This window comes from Typopeltis vanoorti, chromosome 16, assembly GCF_054136105.1.
Source record: "Typopeltis vanoorti isolate ZY-2024b chromosome 16, IOZ_Tvanoo_1.0, whole genome shotgun sequence".
Classification (NCBI taxonomy): Eukaryota; Metazoa; Arthropoda; class Arachnida; order Uropygi; family Thelyphonidae; genus Typopeltis; species Typopeltis vanoorti.
In genome coordinates this window covers 112,555,628-112,576,454 of record NC_143564.1, presented here as the reverse complement: position 1 = coordinate 112,576,454, position 20,827 = coordinate 112,555,628, and the positions used below count along the sequence as shown (strand labels likewise).

Sequence of the window (20,827 nt, the reverse complement as noted above, 5' to 3'; positions counted from 1 at the left end):
TGCAAAAATCTGTCAGTTGATTACATTATAGCTGATAGAGAATTCATGCCAGAAAAAATATTTATGCAAGAGTTCTAACATCAGCAGATATAACGACATTTTCTTCTAGTTTAGAAACGTGACATTATCGAAGTAAAACTTTTGCCACTATTTTACATAAACTGCATGAGCATGTTCCCGAAGTGATTTACGTTTGTAACGCCTGCAGATTGAATAGGTCTACCCCTCCCCCCTCAACTAAAAAAATAATTATATAACAGATATGTGCCTTTTCTCTTCAAAAATTCAAATCCTTTTTTCCAAGATAATTGTATCAAATAATTTAGAATTTTTCGATGATAAAAGTGAAACTGATCACTTTTATAAAGAAAGAAATAATTTTTGGCAATAAATACTTCATCAGCCTATAAAAGAAATGTCAGTTTTCCTGTGTTAGGATGTCTGAACAAGTGAAAACGAAACAAGACATTCTTGTTTGAGGCAATTTAGTACGACTTCTGGGAAAATTTTCTCTTTCGTGTTTCTCAAAAGAGTAATCTAAGACTTTTAGCTTTTCCTCCAGCATTTCTAAGACGTATTTCAGAAATAGCAACCAGCAGCAATAGAAGTAGTAATATTTATTTAGATTTTTTATTTTTTAAAGAAACAAAAATAACACAACTGAACTTTCTTTGTGTGGTATACCGTTTTACATATTGAAAATATAGCATAGTATTTCTAAATCTTAGAATAATTTCAGCAGAATGCTGAACAGCTGATTTCAGATGCAAAGAAAGAGTACAGAAGTAGAAGCTTCGAATATACAACAATATTATTGCTTTATTTCTTTTGTCAAAACGGTAAACTGAAATAAGAGATTTTGAATACTGTCTGAAAGCTTTCAAAGCAGTTATGTAACTGAGTTCCAGGACAGGATGGAGGGATTGCAGTAAAAAAAAATCCTAAAAATGAGCATAAATTTTGAATCATTCCATACTGGATATCCTTCCTATTATATTTTCAACATATCTACAGTGGTTAAGCACTGGATATTATAGTAATGTGCATCCTACAAAAAATCTATTGCAATTTTAAGCAAATATAAGGTGAAGAGTCTCTGATAAAATATACCATCAGGTATAAATTTTTGATAATATCAGATACCGAGTAATGCAGTTTATAATCATTTGTTCATAAAAAAATAATTTGTTTCTAAAATTGAAATGTGACAATATCATATAAAAGTATTTTGCAAAGAAAGAAAGCAAAATGTCATCAATTTCACCAAATATTATTTAAAAAATATTTAAAATTCATGAAAAAGAATCTATATTGACAGTAAAGTGAAGGAAATTTATTATTGCTAAAATATATTCATTGCAAAGGCTGATCTGTGGTCATTTCAGGATTGATTATTTATTTTGGCAGATGTGAAACTAATATTTTTCGAAAGAGGCACAATAAATTGTGCAGCAAAAAAAAAAACGATCAAACATACTAGTACAGTGAAGAAAATTCCAAGTAACACAGGGCATGTAAAGACAAGTAACTCAAAAGTCGCTCGACCACAGTTAATCCTCTAATGGCTCAAAATCGCCATTAAGGGATTAACAGCAGAGGAGGGTAAATACTTAATAAAAGATAGAATGGCGATGAAGTTTTGATCCATGAAAAATTCTGAGGTGGTCTTTCTATTTCATCCACCTCGGCCGGTCATCAAATTCCTGCCATGTACCCTCAAGGGGTGTACAGGATATGATAGTACTACATGAAAAAAATTACATCATTAATTTCCTATCTACAATTTTCCTCCAAATCATTCTGTTACTTGTCAACACTCCAACATTATCAGATCTTATATTTCTATCGTCTAAAGCACTTTGAACCGTATCAATCCACCTATATCTTGGTCTTCCTCTGGGTCGTTTTGCTGCCAACTTGGCAGAGAACACTTGTTTTGCTAATCTTACCTCGCCCATTCTGTTTAAGTGACCATACCACCTAAGATTAGCTCTGCTAACGCATTCCTGAATGCTGACAATGTCAAGTTCTTTCCTAATATCCTCGTTTTTAATATGATACTGCCATTGATGCCATCTGTTCACGCCTATAATCTTTCTCAGGACTCTAATATCTGTGGTCTCTAGTCTTTGGTCAAGTGTTTTACTTCTGACCCAGCTCTCAGATCCATAAGTTAAAACTGGTCTGAACACTGTCTTGTATACAGCTAATTTAGTGTTCTGACTAATTTCTCTCGTATTCCATATGAATTTATTCAGTTGACTTCCTACCATACCAGCTTTATTGATTCTGTTGTCTATTTCTATATTTAATTTACCATCTTCAGTAAAAATTGTGCCTAAATAGCTGAAATGTTTTACTTGTTCCACAGGTTCTCCATTCACAACACAGTTGACATTTTCAATGATTCTGCCTATTTTCATTATCTTTGTCTTTTTATTGCTGACCTTCATACCATATCTATTACAACAGCTATTCAATTTAGTCAGAGAAGCTTGCAGACTTGTAGCGGATTTATTTAGAAGTATAACATCATCCGCATAAAGCAAAGAACTGATATTAACATCTCCAATTTTGATATCATGTTTAATACCACTTTCCTTCATAATGTGATCCATATAGATAATGAATAACAAAGGGGATAATGTACATCCTTGTCTCACACCAGATTTAATATTAAACCATTTTCCTGTACTTCAATTCTAACTGCTGACTTACAACTCAAATAAAGACTAAGTATTGCTTGATATAATGCCCCATTGACACCATATAACTGCAGCGTATTGAATAGCTTCTCTGGTGGCACCTTGTCATATGCCTTTTCCAGATCGACAAAACTTAAATACAGATCTTTGTTATATTCCCATGCTTTCTCGACTATTTGTCGTAAAGTGAAGATCTGATCCTGACAGCCTCTATTTGGCCTGAATCCAGCTTGTTCTTCACCAAGCTTTTCTTCCACAATTCCTCTCAACCGTTTCTCAAGTATACTTGCATAGATCTTGCCAGGAACACTCAGTAGGGAAATACCTCTGTAATTCTCACATACAGTTTTATTTCCCTTTTTATATATGGGTACTATGAGAGCTCTACTCCAATCATCGGGAATTCGTCCCTCTGTCCAGGCTTTCTGAACTATACAATGCAGCCACTGTAAGATTCTTATACCACCATACTTCAGCATTTCTGGTCGAATATCATATACTCCTGCTGCCTTTCCACATTTCAAGCCTTTGATGGCTTTTTCTACTTCAAGTATGGATATGTATTCCTGACTGCATGCCTGGTCAGTGTTTTTTACCACGGTGCTCTCATCACTGCTTGTTTCATTTAGCAGTTTTTCAAAGTAATTACTCCATACTTCAAGGATATCTTTTTCTCCCGTTTTCATGTCACCTTTATCATCTCTAATTCCTTTTATAGCACTCTTTCCTCCATTCTTAAGCTTCTTCAACAACCTGCAGAATATTTTGCCACTTTCTTGATATCTCAAGTAACTCAAAAGTTGCTCGACCACAGTTAATCCTCTAATGGCTCAAAATCGCCATTAAGGGATTAACAGCAGAGGAGGGTAAATACTTAATAAAAGATAGAATGGCGATGAAGTTTTGATCCATGAAAAATTCTGAGGTGGTCTTTCTATTTCATCCACCTCGGCCGGTAGGAGGGTTAAATCCAAGACGAAGGTACCACAGATTTGTAGACAGTTATAAATTTCATTTAAAAATAGTAGGATTTGGTTGGTTTATATTGGTACAAGGCCAACTCAGCCATATTATGCTAAGCCAAAAGGTCATAGTAGTAGACAGTGTAATCTAAGAGAGCTTGGATTCCTTAATCACCTGCTGTGATCTAAGGGAACTTGTTGAAATGCACAGGGATTATTTTTAACCCAAATGTTTTGCTTCATCACTCTAGGATGAGCCATGGCTAATTCTCGTCCACCTTCATGTGCGGATGGTGGAAGGAATGTCAATGCAAACATTTCTCGGATGCTGGCATACTTACTGCAACTCTTGGCTGTGGCTGAGTTTATATGGGTAACACTGCAACACTTTATGTAAATAAAGTTCTCTATACTGTTGTGTACGACAAATCTGATTGCCTTGTTTCAGTACATGAATTGCAGGAATGTACAGTGTTCTCGTTTGACTCAACTGCAGTTACATCTTCAGTCATTTGGGGAATTTCACGTTTATTTACACCCTCTTCCTGGTTGGATTAGAACTAACTGCCTGTCTCTTTAAATTAATGAACCATGTGTTGTGTAGCATTGCATTTGGTATCATTGGGTGTCTAAAATAAAGAGCCAAAAGGCTTCACTTCGGCGATGTAAAATTATTTAAATTAAGGGGATATTAAATCCCACATTATCAGCGTATTGTAGAGTAAGATAAAACACGATTCAATACTAGGGCAACTCGTAGCAAAGATGGGTAAAGTTCTGATCACTATTCTTAGTATTTCCCATAACATAAAACACATCTCCTAGGAGATGTATGATGTTATACATTATGGTGGAGGTCACAGACAAGTTTTGACCTTTTTTGAGGTCTCATGTGGGATTTAATATCCCCTTAATTTAAATAATTTTACATCACTGAGTATATAAGCAAAGTATATAAGTTCTCTTCACCATAATCTCAGTATTATCTAGGTCTACCTACTCTCTGATGAGACCTCAAAAAAGGTCGAAACCAGTCTGGGTAGTGACCTCCACCCTAACATCATACATCATGGGAAATACTAAGAATAGTGATCAGAACTTTATACTTTATCCCCCTTTGCTACGAGTTGCCCTAATAAATCTACATACTTTTGTAGATTATATAACCATGTAAACACAAAAATGTATAAATTATAAGAAAACTGTTATTTTGAAAACATTTACAAAATTAGGATATTCCTGGTTTTGAGAAGAGAGCATAGAAATAGCAGCTGTGGATTTCAGTTAATCATTAATCAAACTTTGTTTACATACACTTGAAGGATTAAACTAAATTTATTATATTATAATCTATTTAGTTTTCTCGTACGTGAAGCCATTATTTAAAAAATTATACTGTGTCTATTAAACATGTAATAGCATATTTCAAAACTGGTTACACTATAATCACTCTGCAAGCTCATAACTAACTAGTTCCTGCTCAAAATCTTATTCTGGTATTGCTCAGCACTTCATTAAGAAAAATTAACCAGATTCATTTTTGTGGTTCTGATAAGAGAAGATTCAATAATGTGCAGTGTACCCCAACTGTATAAACTTGCCAGCAATCAACTTAACTTTATTAAATAAATAAATTCTCTATGCCATAGATGTCCAAACATGAAGTTATGCAGGGAGACCTTTTATATCATACTTTCAGCAAATTTCTGAAATAAAAATCTCTCCACTTGCTTTCTTCTTTCCAGGCAATAAGTCATAAAAATACATGTTGGTTATTTAGAGATTTGCCTTGGTGTTATAAACAGAAATTTATATATATTATAAGAACATAAAGTTTCCAAATAAGTTACTGCAGATCTTTTCAAAAACATTTTAATTTTAAATTTATTTTTAATATTTGTCACTGAAATCTTACAATCATTAAGTTCGAAGTCCACAAAACTGATGAAAAACTGCCAAAATGTGAGGGTCGATATCACTGGTGAAAAGTAACGATTCTAATGTATCCACATATCTGTATACTTGTTCATGATGCTGTAATAAAAAAGTGGATGATTTTCTCTCAAATATTAATAATCCATGCCTAAATCTAATTTTTTTCTTATGCATGCACAAATAAAAAATATTTCCTCTGCTGAATAATATGAAGGATAATCATATTAGTTTTTAATTTTGAACTGGAATATGTTCACAGTACCCCTTGCAGACAAGGTGCTCCAATGCAGTGCTTACCCTGATATCAGTTTTGGACTGGGCCAGGATTTAGGTGCAGTCCTATATGAAACTGAAAACTTGGCAGCAGGTAGAATGGAGAGATATTCCTTTGAAACTTTGTCTAATAGGTTAGCATCCTTAATTACATTTAACCATCCAACCAACTAAGGTGAACAAAATGTTATCAACCATGCTAAACTGTGTATCCGTGTTATTTCAATGGCATTTTAATTTCATTGGTCAATTTGGCCAAACAATGGCCCATGAATGAGGATTCAAATTCTTGATGTTTGAAACAGGATAAGTTATTGTAAAAGTAATTAAATTTTCTCAGGTGATTAATTCCTTTTCAAATAGTATGTATTACTTATTTCAATCTTACACCAGGAGACGTTAGTCAACCCAGGGTCGGGCACTTGAATTAACATATCACACCATGTACTAAAGTAAACCCTATGCTAGAAAAAGGTTCTCTTTGCACATTATTCATGTGCGTGTATATATATATATGATATCATATATATATATACACACGCACATGAATATATGCGAATATATATGATATCGTATATATATACACGCACATGAATATATGCGAATATAGTGTGTGGGACAGGCAGATAATGTATATACACGCACATGAATATATGCGAATATAGTGTGTGGGACAGGCAGATAATGGAGGCCTGAGAAAAAAGCTGACATAGCTCCAGTATCTGAAGCCTCGTTTCTCTTGATCCCAACATGGTTGGAATTCAACAGAAGTATACATCCAAGTATAGCTCCTTTAACTGAGAGAGAGAGAGAGAGAGATGGGATGTTGGATTTTGGGGAACCATATTTCTGTAGCTCTAGACAACTTCATGAGTCTAAGTAAATTTATGGAGCTTTTGTAACAATTCAATCATATGTATTTTAGTGCAAACTCTATGGCATACTGCTCAGAAGTAGAGGAATTTGAGTCATTATAGAGAGCAGACAAAAAAGGAAAATATAGTTCTCGAGAATTGGAGACCTAAACAGCAGAGAGGGAAATGAATCTCAGACAAATAATATGTTATGTGAAAATATTAAAGAAAAGAACAAAACTAATAATAAAAATATCTGCTAAATTAGCCACATTTCTACAATCAATGCAACCTAAAAAGGCACATTAATTTATGTTATGAATACATATAACACAAGGAAAGTCTTAAAGATTAAGTTGTTACTGAGAGTGATATATAGCCCGATCTAAGAGGCAAGATTACAAGCCACTATAAAAGAAAGTGATCACTGCTGGCCAGGTTGCAGGATGGACATTATCTCTTTTCTCAAACCAACAGGTTTGATTCCCATTGTGGCACAGATATATGCAAGTCTTGTAATACATTAAACAGGCTGAGTGGAGATGGGCTAGCCATATTGCCAGATGCAGTGACGGGAGATGGACTAGAAAAACAACAAATTGGATATCGATTGATGGAGCAAGACAAAGAGGAGACCGAGAAGAAGGTGGAGAGATGAACTGGAACAAACTGCAGGAGTGAGATGGATGGGAGAAGCAGAAAACCGAGTGATCTGGAAAATCATTGGGGAGACCTTCGTCAAGCAGTGGACAGAACCAGAAGGTTGGAAAATCGAGAAACAATGTCAAAACTGACTAAAACACCTGACTTTTTTTTTGAATATCCTTGATTTTTTCAAGAACACGTGTGGAATTCTGGCCCCAGTTACTAACCAGGAGAGGCAGTTGGAACCACAGCAGAGGCGGCAGAGAACGAGGAAAGGCGAGGCCCAGTTACCAAAAGGAGAGTCCAGTTGCTGACAGAGGAGAGCCGAGATCTAGTTGCCGAGAGAGCAGAGGCAAAGTGCTGTTACCGAAGAGAGCCAGAGAAAAATTGGGAGAATAGCTGATGCCAAGTACCGGTCGGATGTCCTAGTGCTGCAGGAAGTCAACGGAGGCCAAAAACTGCAGAACGATCTTCAAGCCTGAATGTTTGAGCACCAAGAAGATTGCAGTCCAAGCCCTGCCAAATATTCCGACGAAGTTCCCCCTGAAACAAGACTCTCCGGACGGAAACCTAAGGCCTGTGATGATAGAAAAACCATAGTGATTTTGATGAAGGACCTATGGAGTATCATGAAAAAGGGCCTCCATAAGTGTGTCCAATCTCTAATGTACATTCTTTTTGTAATCTAGGAGTTATGTCATAGATGGACTGATAAGAAATAGTAATAAGAAATATCTATAAGAGAGTCCTCTGAAGTGTTGTTAACTGGAATATTAATTGTAAGATAACTTGTCATTGCTAGCTAATCATTTTATGAGTAAATTGTTTTGGCAATTTATTTTTTTTAAGCAGAGAAGTAACAGAGTAATTATATATATTGTATAGTCATTTAAATTTGAAAAGGTGAAAGTTTGTTTCTATATAACAAAGGCATAAAGGATAGGTAGAGAAGAGTAACCTCTCTATCGCTTATTTAATGTACATTACTAATTGTTAATTTTACAATGCACTGTTCCTAAAAAAATTTAGGACTTGTGAGCGGGAAACCAAGTGAGATAGCCAAAGTGTATAGTTAAGTGCAAATAGACCACAGCTGTTTGTGTAAAGTTTTATTGAAGGAATTTGTGTTAGAGAAAGAGAGAAATCAACCGGCCGTATTACTGAGTTTTATGCCAATTAGAAGATATTAGTGGCGCAGTTTCAATAAAAATAAATTTTCTAGTATCCACAGGAATAAGACTCGTAGTGCGAAAGGTAGATAAATATAGTACGCAATAGTACAAACAAGAAAGGTTACGAGAGAGAAAGCGCGCACTGCTAATTAGAAATAACGGTATTTCAAAGGTGCAGTAACCAAGCATGCTTTATAAATAGCAAGAAGTAATAGTACACTTTATTACAGTTCCTCACCATAGTTTTGTCCACGAACTACACCCTCGAACTCAGGTTTCCTTCATTTTCTTTAACCATTTTGCCTATTTGCTGCACGGATGTGCTATAGGTTTTCTAATTGTAAGTCATAGTTATAAACTATTCGAATTATACAAAAGAGAACACAGGTGGTTATAGAAAAAATCATAGAGGAAAAGCAAGCAGGATTCAGGCCACTTCGATCCACTATAGACCATATCTTCACCATTAATAATATAGCAGAAAAATATTGGGAATACAACCTGCCCATTTACTGTTGTTTTATAAATTTTAAGCAAGTTTTTGATTCACTTAATAGAAACAAATTGATCACTATCCTAAAAAAACATAAAAATGGATTCTGATATTTTAACATTTATTACAAATTATTATGGAGACACCAAAGCTTTTGTTAAAACGAACAACATTAAAACCAGGGATTTCAGAGTCGAGAAAGGTGTAATGCAGGGTTGCCCTCTCTCACCTTCCTAGAAGAAGTCTGTAAAGCCATAGCTGATGAACCAGGTGTAAAAATCAATGGTGCCAACATTAATCACATAAAATATGCGGATGATATCATTATTTTAGCAGATTCTAAACCACAGCTAGAAAAAACTATTAATATTTTAAATGACTCTTGTAGAACTTATGGTATGAAAATAAATCTTCATAAAACAAAAATAATGACGATAGGTAGAGAAGAAGAAAATATTTCTATAAATCTTGAAAATCACCTGCTGGAACAAGTTAATAAATATGTTTATCTTGGCAGTCTTATATCTAGTAACCTCAACAATATGGAAACAGTAAAACACAGGCTAATCCTAGGTTGGACCAACATGAATAAACTAAACAAAATATGGAAAAATAAAAAAATCTCAACGGGTCTAAAATTAAAATTATATAAAACAATTATCCCAATGGCTGCTTATGCTTCAGAAGCCTGGAGATTAACTCAACAACCAATCAAGAAACTTCAAGCATTTGAAATGAAATGCCTTAGAAAAATTAATAACATCCACTGGATGCAACACAAGACTAATGATCAAGTCAGAACAGATTTAAACTTCCCAGATAATATAATAGACACAATCATTAAACATCAACTGAGATGGTTTGGTCATATTCAGAGAATGGCCCCTCATAGACTCCCATATTTAGCTCTGAATGGATATATAGGAAGAAAAAGACCTAGAAACAGACCAAGAAGTACTTGGATCAAGTTGCTGAAAGAACATTCCCATCTACCTAGCTATAGAGTCATGATTAAGATCGCGATAAGTGGAGAACCTTTCTTCTTAGTGGACTCAACTCGTTATCAAGCAGATGAGATGATGAAATGTATGTGTAGGTCTAATTCCTTCCTTTGATCTAAACTGTTTATATCCATAACTCCATGCTGGCATCCAGTCCACTTTCTATCCTTACTGTAAAAATGTCCTTTACTCAGAATTGAAAAAGACACGTAAATGAAAACAGATTTCCACTGAGTTTTAAAGGCCTCTCTAAAAGCATCATGGCTATGCAAAGAATTTTAACATCATCTTCAAATAAATATATTTTCCTCATTACAGATAGATGGAAATGATATATTTCCAGTTTCACCTTACATTTAAAATTACAGATTTATTGGACTACTTCATAATCCGTGCATTTTTTGTTTCTTTTCATGCGCTGCTACATTTCTTTTTCCAGAATTATATTATTTGTTGGGAAAAACAAGGAACTATTAATAATCATTTATATGAAAAATCCAGTTTAAATAATTAGTAAAGCTTGTACCTTTTTTTGTATTGTCCAGTTTCTAAACTGCTTTCAAATAACAATGAAAAGTGATTTGAAAGCATCTAAAATGCGCTAGAACCAAAGATTCAATCTTTGGTCTTTACAATGAAAAAAATTCCTGCCATACTGTTTCTAGTATTCAATATAAAAGAATACTTGCCCATAATCTACTAACAAAAGTTTTTGAAGTATTTCACATCCTTGGGCAAGTGGCAGCTTTCATGCAAATGAAAGAGGTCTCCCATATTCTGCTAATTACAAAAGTACATGTTTTACTAATAAATATATAATATACATCTATCTTTCTTTGAATGTCTGCTAATAACTAACAGTTGGTTATGATAGTATGTGCACACAGGAACAAGCTATAGAGTATCAAGCTCTACCAAAATCTATAATGAGAAATGCACACACACATATATATATCTTCTTATTATTCCTTCCTTCCTTCTTTTACCTTGCAGTGTCGAGGATTTCTATTCACTTAACTGCTACCGTATGGAGGATAAGGTGGTTAGCCTATGCCTCCCAATGTATCCTGTGAAGCATCACAAGCCAGTTTGCCTGTTCTGGAGGGAAATTCTGAGTTTTTTCACCCAGAGTTTCTGAGTGAAAAAACCTCCTACCTTCATATGATATCAGCTAACTCACTTTTAGTCGAAAGAGACCAGATAAGGTTCCTCACGTTACTGACAGGAATCGAACCCAGGTCTTTCCGACCAAAGGGCTTTGTCTATACTGACTGAGCTACAGAGGCTCTCTCTCTCTCTCTATTTTTTTTTTTTTTAAATCTATACAATGTAACCTCGTTCTTCTGAAGGCATAATACATAATTTATTTTTATAAGCATATTAAACTTAACAGAGTTTAATAGTTAATTTCCAACCAGCTGCTGTTTATTCACATCCAAACTATGAACTCATAGTTTGGATGTGAATAAATAATAAATAAATAAAAGTAATATGATTACAAACCTGAAAGAATATTTCTTGAAGCCTCCCAATTGTCCACTTAAACCACCAATTATTGAAGTCGGTTCCTTCTCCTTCACAACGAGCAATATGCTCTGTTAAAATCATGATGAATCTCTGAAACAGAAAAGTAAGAACTAGAGGTTGCAGTCTGTTAATCACATAATCTGAGTCAAATTATTCCAATAATTTCAACATCACCAGAGTTAATGATTGGTACTATCAACATAAGAAGACTGAATGGCAAACAAATGGAGCTAGCTGAGGAATTAGATAAGTACCAGATCGACATAATAAGGGTGACTGAAACTGGTGAGATCTTTCTGAGCAATAAATACAAAATGTTATATTCAGGCAATAACAAGTAAGGAAAAGGAGTAGCCATGCAAATCTTCTTGAATGGCAGGCAGTCTCAAGTAGAGTAATGTGGGCAAATATAAGAATGGGGAATTGGACAATGAGACTTATTTGTGCCTATGTTCACACAAAAGGTTCTACTAAGGTAGAAGTGGAGGAATTTTTTGATGCTTTAGAGAAAGCAACTGACACAATGAAAAAGGAAAAGTTGATCCTTGTTGGAGATCTAAATAGCAGAGTAGGAAATGACTGTCAGACATACAAAAATATTTTGGGAAAATTTGGAGAAAAGAGCAAAGCTAATAATAATGGCGAATACCTGTTGGATTTCTGCTCAGCACATGGACTGGTTATTACTAACACCATGTTCCAACATAAAAATGTGCACAAATTCATATGGACAGAAGAGGCAAGGAATAAGAAAAGTCTCATTTACTATGTTATTGTTGATAGTGATGTTTTCTCCCTGGTGCAGGACACCAGAGTGTACAGAGGATTTGAAATTGGAAGTGATCACTATTTAGTCTTGAGCAGGATAAAATTGAATTTCGTATTGAAAAGAACTACATGTAAGAAACTTTAAAGTGAATAAAAGTTGAGCAGCTCTTAGATGTGAACTGTAGACTAAAATACACACAGATTATTGAAGAAAACACACACACTGCAACAAGAACCTAATTCAGGTTATTTTAACTAAATGGTGTCATTATTACTGCCTATAAGTAAGGTGGTGCTAAAATATACAAGGTTAATTCTGAATACCAAGTTTTGTATGCATCTGGAAAAGAGTGGGAAACAACGGAGATGCCATCAGGAAAATATGAAGGGTTTGAGAAAAGGAACCAAACCTTGGAGAAAACCCTGATTGATTCAGCCAGAGAGGCATGTGGTGAGGTTGTGTGCAAGGATAGAAAAATCAGAACTCCATGGTGGACACATAAGTTAAAGGGGCAGTGAAGGAAAATAAAGCATATCAAAAATTCCTGGAAAATAAGTCAATTTTTGCTCTTAAAGAATACAGAGGCAAATGTAAGAAAGCTAAACACTATGTAAAACTAGCTAAACAAAATGCATGGGGGGACTTTGGCAAGAACATAGAAAATAAATATCAAGAAGTGGCAAAATATTCTGGAGGTTGTTGAAGAAGCTTAGAAATGGAGGAAAGAGTGCTGTAAAAGGAGTTAGAGATGATAAAGGTGACATGAAAACGGGAGAAAAACATATCCTTGAATTATGGAGTAATTACTTCGAAAAATTGCTAAATGAAACAAGCAGTGATAGCACAGTGGTAAAAAACACTCAACAGACATACAGTCAGGAATACATATCCATACTTGAAGTAGAAAAAGTCATCAAAGGCTTGAAATGTGGAAAGGCAGCAGGAGTAGATGATATTCGACCAGAAATGCTGAAGTATGGTAGTATAAAAGTCTTACAGTGGCTGCAGTGCATAGTTCAGGATGCCTGGACAGAGGGACGAATTCCAGATGATTGGAGTAAAGCTCTCATAGTACCCATACATAAAATAAAAAGGGAAATAAAACTGAATGTGAGAATTACAGAGGTATTTCCCTACTGAGCGTTCCTGGCAAGATCTATGCAAGTATACTTGAGAAACGGTTGAGAAAAATTGTGGAAGAAAAGCTTGGTGAAGAACACGCTGGATTCAGGCCAAATAGAGGCTGTCAGGATCAGATCTTCACTTTACGACAAATAGTCGATAAAGCATGGGAATATAACAAAGATCTGTATTTAAGTTTTGTTGATTTGGAAAAGGCATATGACAAGGTGCCAAGAGAGAAGCTATTCAATATGCTGCAGTTATATGGCGTCAATGGGGCATTATATCAAGCAAAACTTAGTCTTTATTTGAGTTGTAAGTCAGCAGTTAGAACTGAAGTACAGGAAGATGGTTTAATGTTAAATCTGTGTGAGACAAAGATGTCATTATCCCCCTCTGTTATCCATTATCTATATGGATCACATTATGAAGGAAAGTGGTATATTAACACGTTCGCTGCCAACTACGAGTATACTCGTAGTTTGTATATGAGCTTCACAAGCCAACTATGAGTATACTCGTATGTCGATTTACCGACTTCCTATGTCAAACGAGTTAAGCCTTAATATATTTACCTTAATTTGGACCCTTGGATTCGGAATAAAGCCGAGAACATGTCTTGGTAGAAGGGAAATAATTTCAACTAAAATATTGTATATTATATGTGTGCCTCAGAAGCCAACTATGAATATACTCGTATGTCGATTACCAACCTCCTATGCCAAGCGCGAGCTAATCCATAGTATAACATGCAATTTGCAAATCAATTTAAAACTAATAAAATCAGTAAAAACAAAAACCAATCAACAAAATAAAAAAACAATTCAGAATGGTACATTTTAAATCAATTTTCCACGCACAATGGTAGTTTTTCCCTGGCAAACAGAACAATAATAACGTGTTCGTTTGTTTGTGTACACACACAGCATGGCTTTGTTGGGCGATTATTTTTTTCTATTGGTGGTAAAATTTCCAAATAATGAACATCCTGATATTCTCTGATGCTGTAAGCTCATCCATTCCAACAAAAACTGAGATATTGATCTCTAAATTTTAACGCAGTCATTGCATTTCCAGTAATCATGTTATAAAATTTATGCGCATTTTGAATGTATACCTCAAAAATGCGTATTGCCAATCTAATTGTCTTTTGTAAGTTGGAATAGTAAGAAAGCATTTGATCAGAAAGAACAGTGCCTGACATCGCCAAATTATAATCCCTAATGATGTTTGGTTTTAATTGAAATTTACCATTCCGATTTTGCATTTCAACCATTTCAAATTTGTGCATATTTGAAATGGAAAGAACTTCCCTCTTATCCTTCCATTTGCTGACTACAATAGGATCTCTTCTTTGCCAGACAAAGAAGAGGTCCCTTTCTGTAGTTTCTTCTGAATAACATCTGGTGGATTGCTTTTCCTGTTATTTATCACCATTCCACACACGATTTTCTGTCGGTAAGCGATTCCATCAGAGCTACAGAATTATAAAAATTGTCCATATGCAATACATAATCCCTGTCTAAATATTCTTCCATCAAGTGGAATACAATATCATATGCGTGACCCATTTTTGCTAAAGAGGATTCTGATTTTCCTGTATAAATTTTTATTTTTATCACCAAGCCATTCGATTCGTTCGTGTGACGCCAGTCTATCACGCCACAACACCATTGATTCATCAATACGAGATTACTCGTAGTTGGCGTATGAAAAAAAATTCTGTCTGATAAGCCAGCTATGAGATTACTCGTAGTGACCTTCAAAACGCAAAAAGGGCTTGGCGTGCGGGAACAAACTAGGCCTGAGGAGCGTGGCAGCAAATGTGCTAAACATAATATCAAAATTGTAGATGTTGATGTCGGCTCTTTGCTTTATGCAGACAATGTTATACTGCTAAATAAATCCTCTACAAGTCTGCAAGATTCCCTGACTAAATTGAATAACTGTTGTAATAGATAATAGATATGGTATGAAGGTCAGCAATAAAAAGACAATGAAAATAGGGAGAATCATTGAAAATGTCAACTGCGTTGTGAACGGAGAGCCTGTGGAACAAGTAAAACATTTCAGCCTACTTAGGCACGATTTTTAGTGAAGATGGTAATTTAAATATGGAAATAGACAACAGAATCAACAAAGCTGGTATGGTAGGAAGTCAACTGAATAAATTCATATGGAATAAGAAAGAAATTAGTCGGAACACTAAATTAGCTGTATACAAGACTGTGTTCAAACCAATTTTAACTTATGGATCTGAGAGCTGGGTCAGAAGTAAAACACTTGACCAAAGACTAGAGACTGCAGATATGAGAGTCCTGAGAAAGATTATAGGCGTGAACAGATGGCAACAATGGCAATATCATATTAAAAATGAGGATATTAGGAAAGAACTTGATATTGTCAGCATCCAGGAATGCGTTAGCAGAGCAAATCTCAGGTGGTATGGTCACTTAAACAGAATGGGCTAGGAAAGATTAGCAAAACAAGTGTTCTCTGCCAGGTTGGCAGCAAAACGACCCAGAGGAAGACCAAGATATAGGTGGATTGATACGGTACAAAGTGCCTTAGACCAGCGCTTCCCAAACTGGGGGCCGTAAGTTTTGTTGAGGGGGCCCATGAAATAATGAAAACAAATTTAAAATGTTTTAAGACTAAGCAGATTTTTTTTATTTGAAAACAAACGTATTTGACTTTTATTATTTCTTTTTTGTTATTTTTTATATTTTAATGGAAAAATTCACACATCGGTGTTGGTTCACAAACTTTGCTTCCTGCGTATTTCGGCGCTTAACGAATATTAGTAAATATTGCTTATTCATATGTTTCATTTCAAAGCAGTGGTTAATTGTATTTACTTCGAATGTTCTCCAGGGAAGTTCCAAATCTTTCTGTCCCTTTCATAACGCGTTCGTAATCAGGGACTGTTGATATTGACTTTATATATATATCAAAACTCGTTTTATATTATCACTGTCATCTGAGCTAGTTTTCTGTTACCAATAAAAGTTTCGCATATACTTCACACATGAAAAAAAAAGCTTAAACAAGTTCATGTGGGGATATAGTAACTCGCTTGCAGTGGTAAACAACATGCCCTCCCTAAGAGCCACTATACTGCAGAGGCAATAAAAATAAGTACTTTTATTATGCCAGTGAATAAGGTATGAGGAGTCTGTGTAATATATTTCTCAATAAATAGTGCAATTAGAGACAACTGCGATAAAAACACACTAATTAATGAATCACATGTCCCCTCATACAGAAACTATGCTGTATAGACTGAAACAAAACCATATGTTGCATGGGCAAACACAGTATCTAACTAAAAACTATTGTTATTAATTAGATGTATGTGATTTCGATTTCCCAAGGCAGCAATAAAATTCAACCGAATGTGTTAAAATTCGTAGAAGTGTTAAAACTAAGTAATATATATATATATAATGAATGTTATGGCAGTTTCACATATGGAATTCGGTTGAAGAGAGTTAGCATTTCAACTCAATTGTCAGCTATGCTTTTATCTTTCGGTTGCGCGATCTTTTGTTAATACCGCACCAATCATATGCACGTTTTAATAAACAGACTGCCTTTGCTGTCTGTTTCGCGTTAGGCTTAATTACCGTAAAAGGAGAAAAGTCACAAAAGTGAAAAATGTTCCTGGTCTGGGGGATTCCCTTATTCAGGTAATATTCACTAATTTCATGTTATCAGTCTGTGGTGTGCCAGTATTGGTAAGTGGTGATATTATTTGATCTATTCTACGTTAAAAAATTTAGCCCTGAGATGGATAAGTGGTTGATAAAAAAAAAAAAAAAAAAAAATCCTGCGAACAATCAGCAGAAACAGACTAAAAAAAAAAAAGGACAGTATTTCATATTTTACCAGAACAGACCGTATCGTCTTCAGAACCAAACGGTAAGAGGCAAAAAATGTAATATATGCATTTGATTTTTGCAATATTCGCTGTGTATGTTTTGTATTGAATATAAATACAATAAATATTATAATAATATATCTCTCTATTGCAATTTTTTCTCGAGGGGGGCTGTGAAATATTTTAATTTTTGCAAAGGGGGCCCTGACATCCAAAAGTTTGGGAAGCACTGCCTTAGACGATAGAAATATAAGATCTCATAATGTTGGAGTCTTGACAAGTAACAGATTGATTTGGAGGAAAATTGTAGATAGGAAGTTAGTAATGATATAATTTTTTCATGTAGTACTATCATATCCTGTACACCCCATGTGGGTACATGGCAGGAATTTGATGATGATGGTAAATTAAATATGGAAATAGACAACAGAATTAACAAATCCAGTATGGTATGGTAGGAAGCCAACTGAATAAATTTATATGGAATAAGAGAGAAATTAGTCAAAACATTAAATTAGATTAATGTTTTGACTAATTTCTAATCACTAAATGTTTAATTAAATTAAATTAAAGACAGTGTTCAAACCAATTTTAACTTATGAATCTGAGAGCTGGGTTAGAAATAAAACACTTGACCAAAGACTAGAGACCAGATATGAGTCCTGAGAAAGATTAGGGATGTGAACAGATGGCATCAATGGCAATATCATATTAAAAACGAGGATATTAGGAAAGAACTTGACATTGTTAGCATCCAGGAATGTGTTAGCAGAGCTAATCTAAGGTGGTATGGTCACTTAAACAGAATGGGATAGGTAAGATTAGCAAAACAAGTGTTCTCTGCCAGGTTGCCAAGAAAAAGACCCAGAGGAAGACAAATATGGGGATTGATACAGTAAAAGTAAAAAGTGCCTTAGAAGACAGAAATATAAGATCTGATAATGTTTGAGTCTTGACAGATAACAGATTGATTTGGAGGAAAACTGTTGATAGGAAGTTAGTAATGATGTAAGTTCTTCATGTACTATCATAATATCATCCCTTGGGAGTACATGTCAAGAATTTGATGATGATGATGATGATGACAGAAAAAAAAAAAATGCAACAAAAAATACTTTACTGCACAGAAATACTAGTCTTGAAATTAGAAAAATCAGCATTTAATTAAAATATTTCAGATGTAAAACTTGGGATGCTTACTTGAAAAATGATAAGAAATAAATTTTTTTGATCACTCTGTGCTGTCTCTAATCGCTCTTCCATCCTTTCAATAATTTCCTCTGTGGGCTGCTCTTTTTCATCTAGTTCTTCTCCCTAAAAATTTTTAAATATAAATAGTTTCACAACAGGAATAAAAAAAAAAGCTACAAAGTATACTTAAAAGATGCCACATAATGTATCTATCTCATTATAAACACATAAAACATTCCTGTTCTCTGACTAAATATTAAAATATGTAAGATTCTGGAAACAATGATAATTTTTTTAACCTGTTCTGGCAAAAAAATTCTTTGCCATATTTTTCTATATACATTTGCTCTCTTCATCACTCTCCTAATTCTGATAACCATTCTGATTATTTCTGATGTTTGATCTTCACTTCAAATACCCTATCTTCCTTGAGGATTTCACCATTCATCACTAAAACGTTTTTCCTTCTTCAGTGCTGCTGATAAAGCTAGAATAAGTGTCAAGGCATTTGCTTTTAGCAATGATCTAACACAAACTGTTAATCCTCCACTAGAAAACCAGATAATTCTCTTTATCCTCCCAAGACTTATTTTTCCCTGCCCTTTCCCCTTTAGTTCCTCCAAATATGCTGTTAGCTCACCCGTTGGTAATTCAGACCATTACGATGTCTAATTTCCTTTTCTATGAAACATGTTATACCTTGCTGCTCTTGGTCTCATGTCCTTTGTATTATCATAAGGAAGGCTTGCTGCAACAATAATATTTACAGCATAACATGCAACCATAATATCATGTTAAAAGTTACTGCTATTTTTATGAAGTAATTAGGGAAAACACACACACACACAAAAAAAGCTGCTAGAACAATAGAATGGAAATTATCACAAGAACTGGTGTAATACCGTGCCACCATAACTATTTTACAGAGACAAAAGATTATAAAAACAGACATATTCTTCGAAGTATAAAATTATTCATGTCATGATGCAATCAGAAAAAGAAAGATACAGTAATAATAATATTCACTGCATCATGAATATAGATCGATGAAAAGTCAACTGTTCTATATACAAGTGGCTTAGTTGTGAAAATACTTCACATGCAAACTTTTGTTTGTTAAATATAGGGTAAAAAATATAGATGAAAACATGAACATAACTTCCTGAAGGGGAGTTCATCTCAAGTAGAGATCTGAACAATTTTTAAAACAAAAAAACTGGATGCCGAGATTTATCAGTTCAGTGTCCAAATGAAGTTTTTAGTCTAGGAAGAAGCAGAGGAATCTGAATCATTTTAAAGAGCATCTGGGTTTGAAAGAAAAAAGCTGCTGTTTACTAGATACTAAATAGCAAAGTAGAAAATAAATCAAGACTTAGAGAAATGTTATAGAAAATATAGATAAAAGGACAGCACTAACAATAAAAATGGATTTCAGGATACAGACTAGTTATGCTAACACATGTCCCATGTTCAAATTCATGTTAAGGGATATACATTAAATAACAACAAAAGTTATTGATTACATTACTATTGAAAAAAAAACGTGTAGTAAAGTTCTAAAATTAAGTTAAACAATTGCCAGCCTGGTTAGCGGAGTGTATTGCACACCTGCTCTCTAAATAATGGGTCATGGAATTAAATCCCACTGCAGGCACTGATGTTTGTAAAAGCCTGTGCTGGATGAGCTTGTATAGCTCCTTGAGTTCATAAAGCTTTTTTTTCTTTTTAATGCTTAGATGCAAACTGTACTCTCATATATGTAAGTGCTCATCTCCTTTCCCATGCAACAACGCTTACACAGTCACTCCCACACAAGAGTAGTTTGGCATTATAACAGTGCCAATTGGGACAGTCTCCAAGACTACTATGCTTCATTACCATGGTTGGATTATTGTTTCTGGTCTTCCAGTCCAAAAATATGCACTAAACGTATCACCAAAGTAATCCGCACTGGCATGAAAACATACATTCCCCACACTACTCTGAACTGCCGTCCCCTATCCAAACCCTGGTTCTCCAAAAAATGTGCCAAGGTTGTACAAATCAAAAACCAGGCATACCACAACTGGCTCAAATCAAGAACCCCATCCTCCTTTAATGCCTATACTGAAGCCCGAAACAGATGCAAGAAAATTATCGATGCTTCTAAAACAGAATTTGAACAGGCAAAAAGCAGGAAGCTTGCAGCCTGTCCAAATGGAAGCCACACCTTTTAGTCTCTCGGCAAGGCAATTGGTCATAACTTTTGCCCTACACTATTCCCACCCCATCATACCCAGATGGCTCAATTGCAACATC

At 34.7% G+C, this 20,827-nt stretch overlaps 1 protein-coding gene across 1 annotated transcript in view; it reads right to left on the bottom strand.

Annotated features, from left to right (window-relative positions):
- The window catches only part of Cbp80 (Nuclear cap-binding protein subunit 1), a 462,862-nt gene that overhangs the window by 42,696 nt on the left and 399,339 nt on the right, over positions 1-20,827 (bottom strand). The window contains exons 22-24 of the mRNA XM_090406510.1: positions 18,539-18,652; positions 11,544-11,657; positions 5,583-5,701 (exon numbers count right to left, since the gene is read on the bottom strand). Coding sequence (XP_090262636.1) covers positions 5,588-5,701; positions 11,544-11,657; positions 18,539-18,652 — 342 coding nt within the window. The 3' untranslated portion in view covers positions 5,583-5,587. The remainder of the gene's footprint in view (positions 1-5,582; positions 5,702-11,543; positions 11,658-18,538; positions 18,653-20,827) is intronic.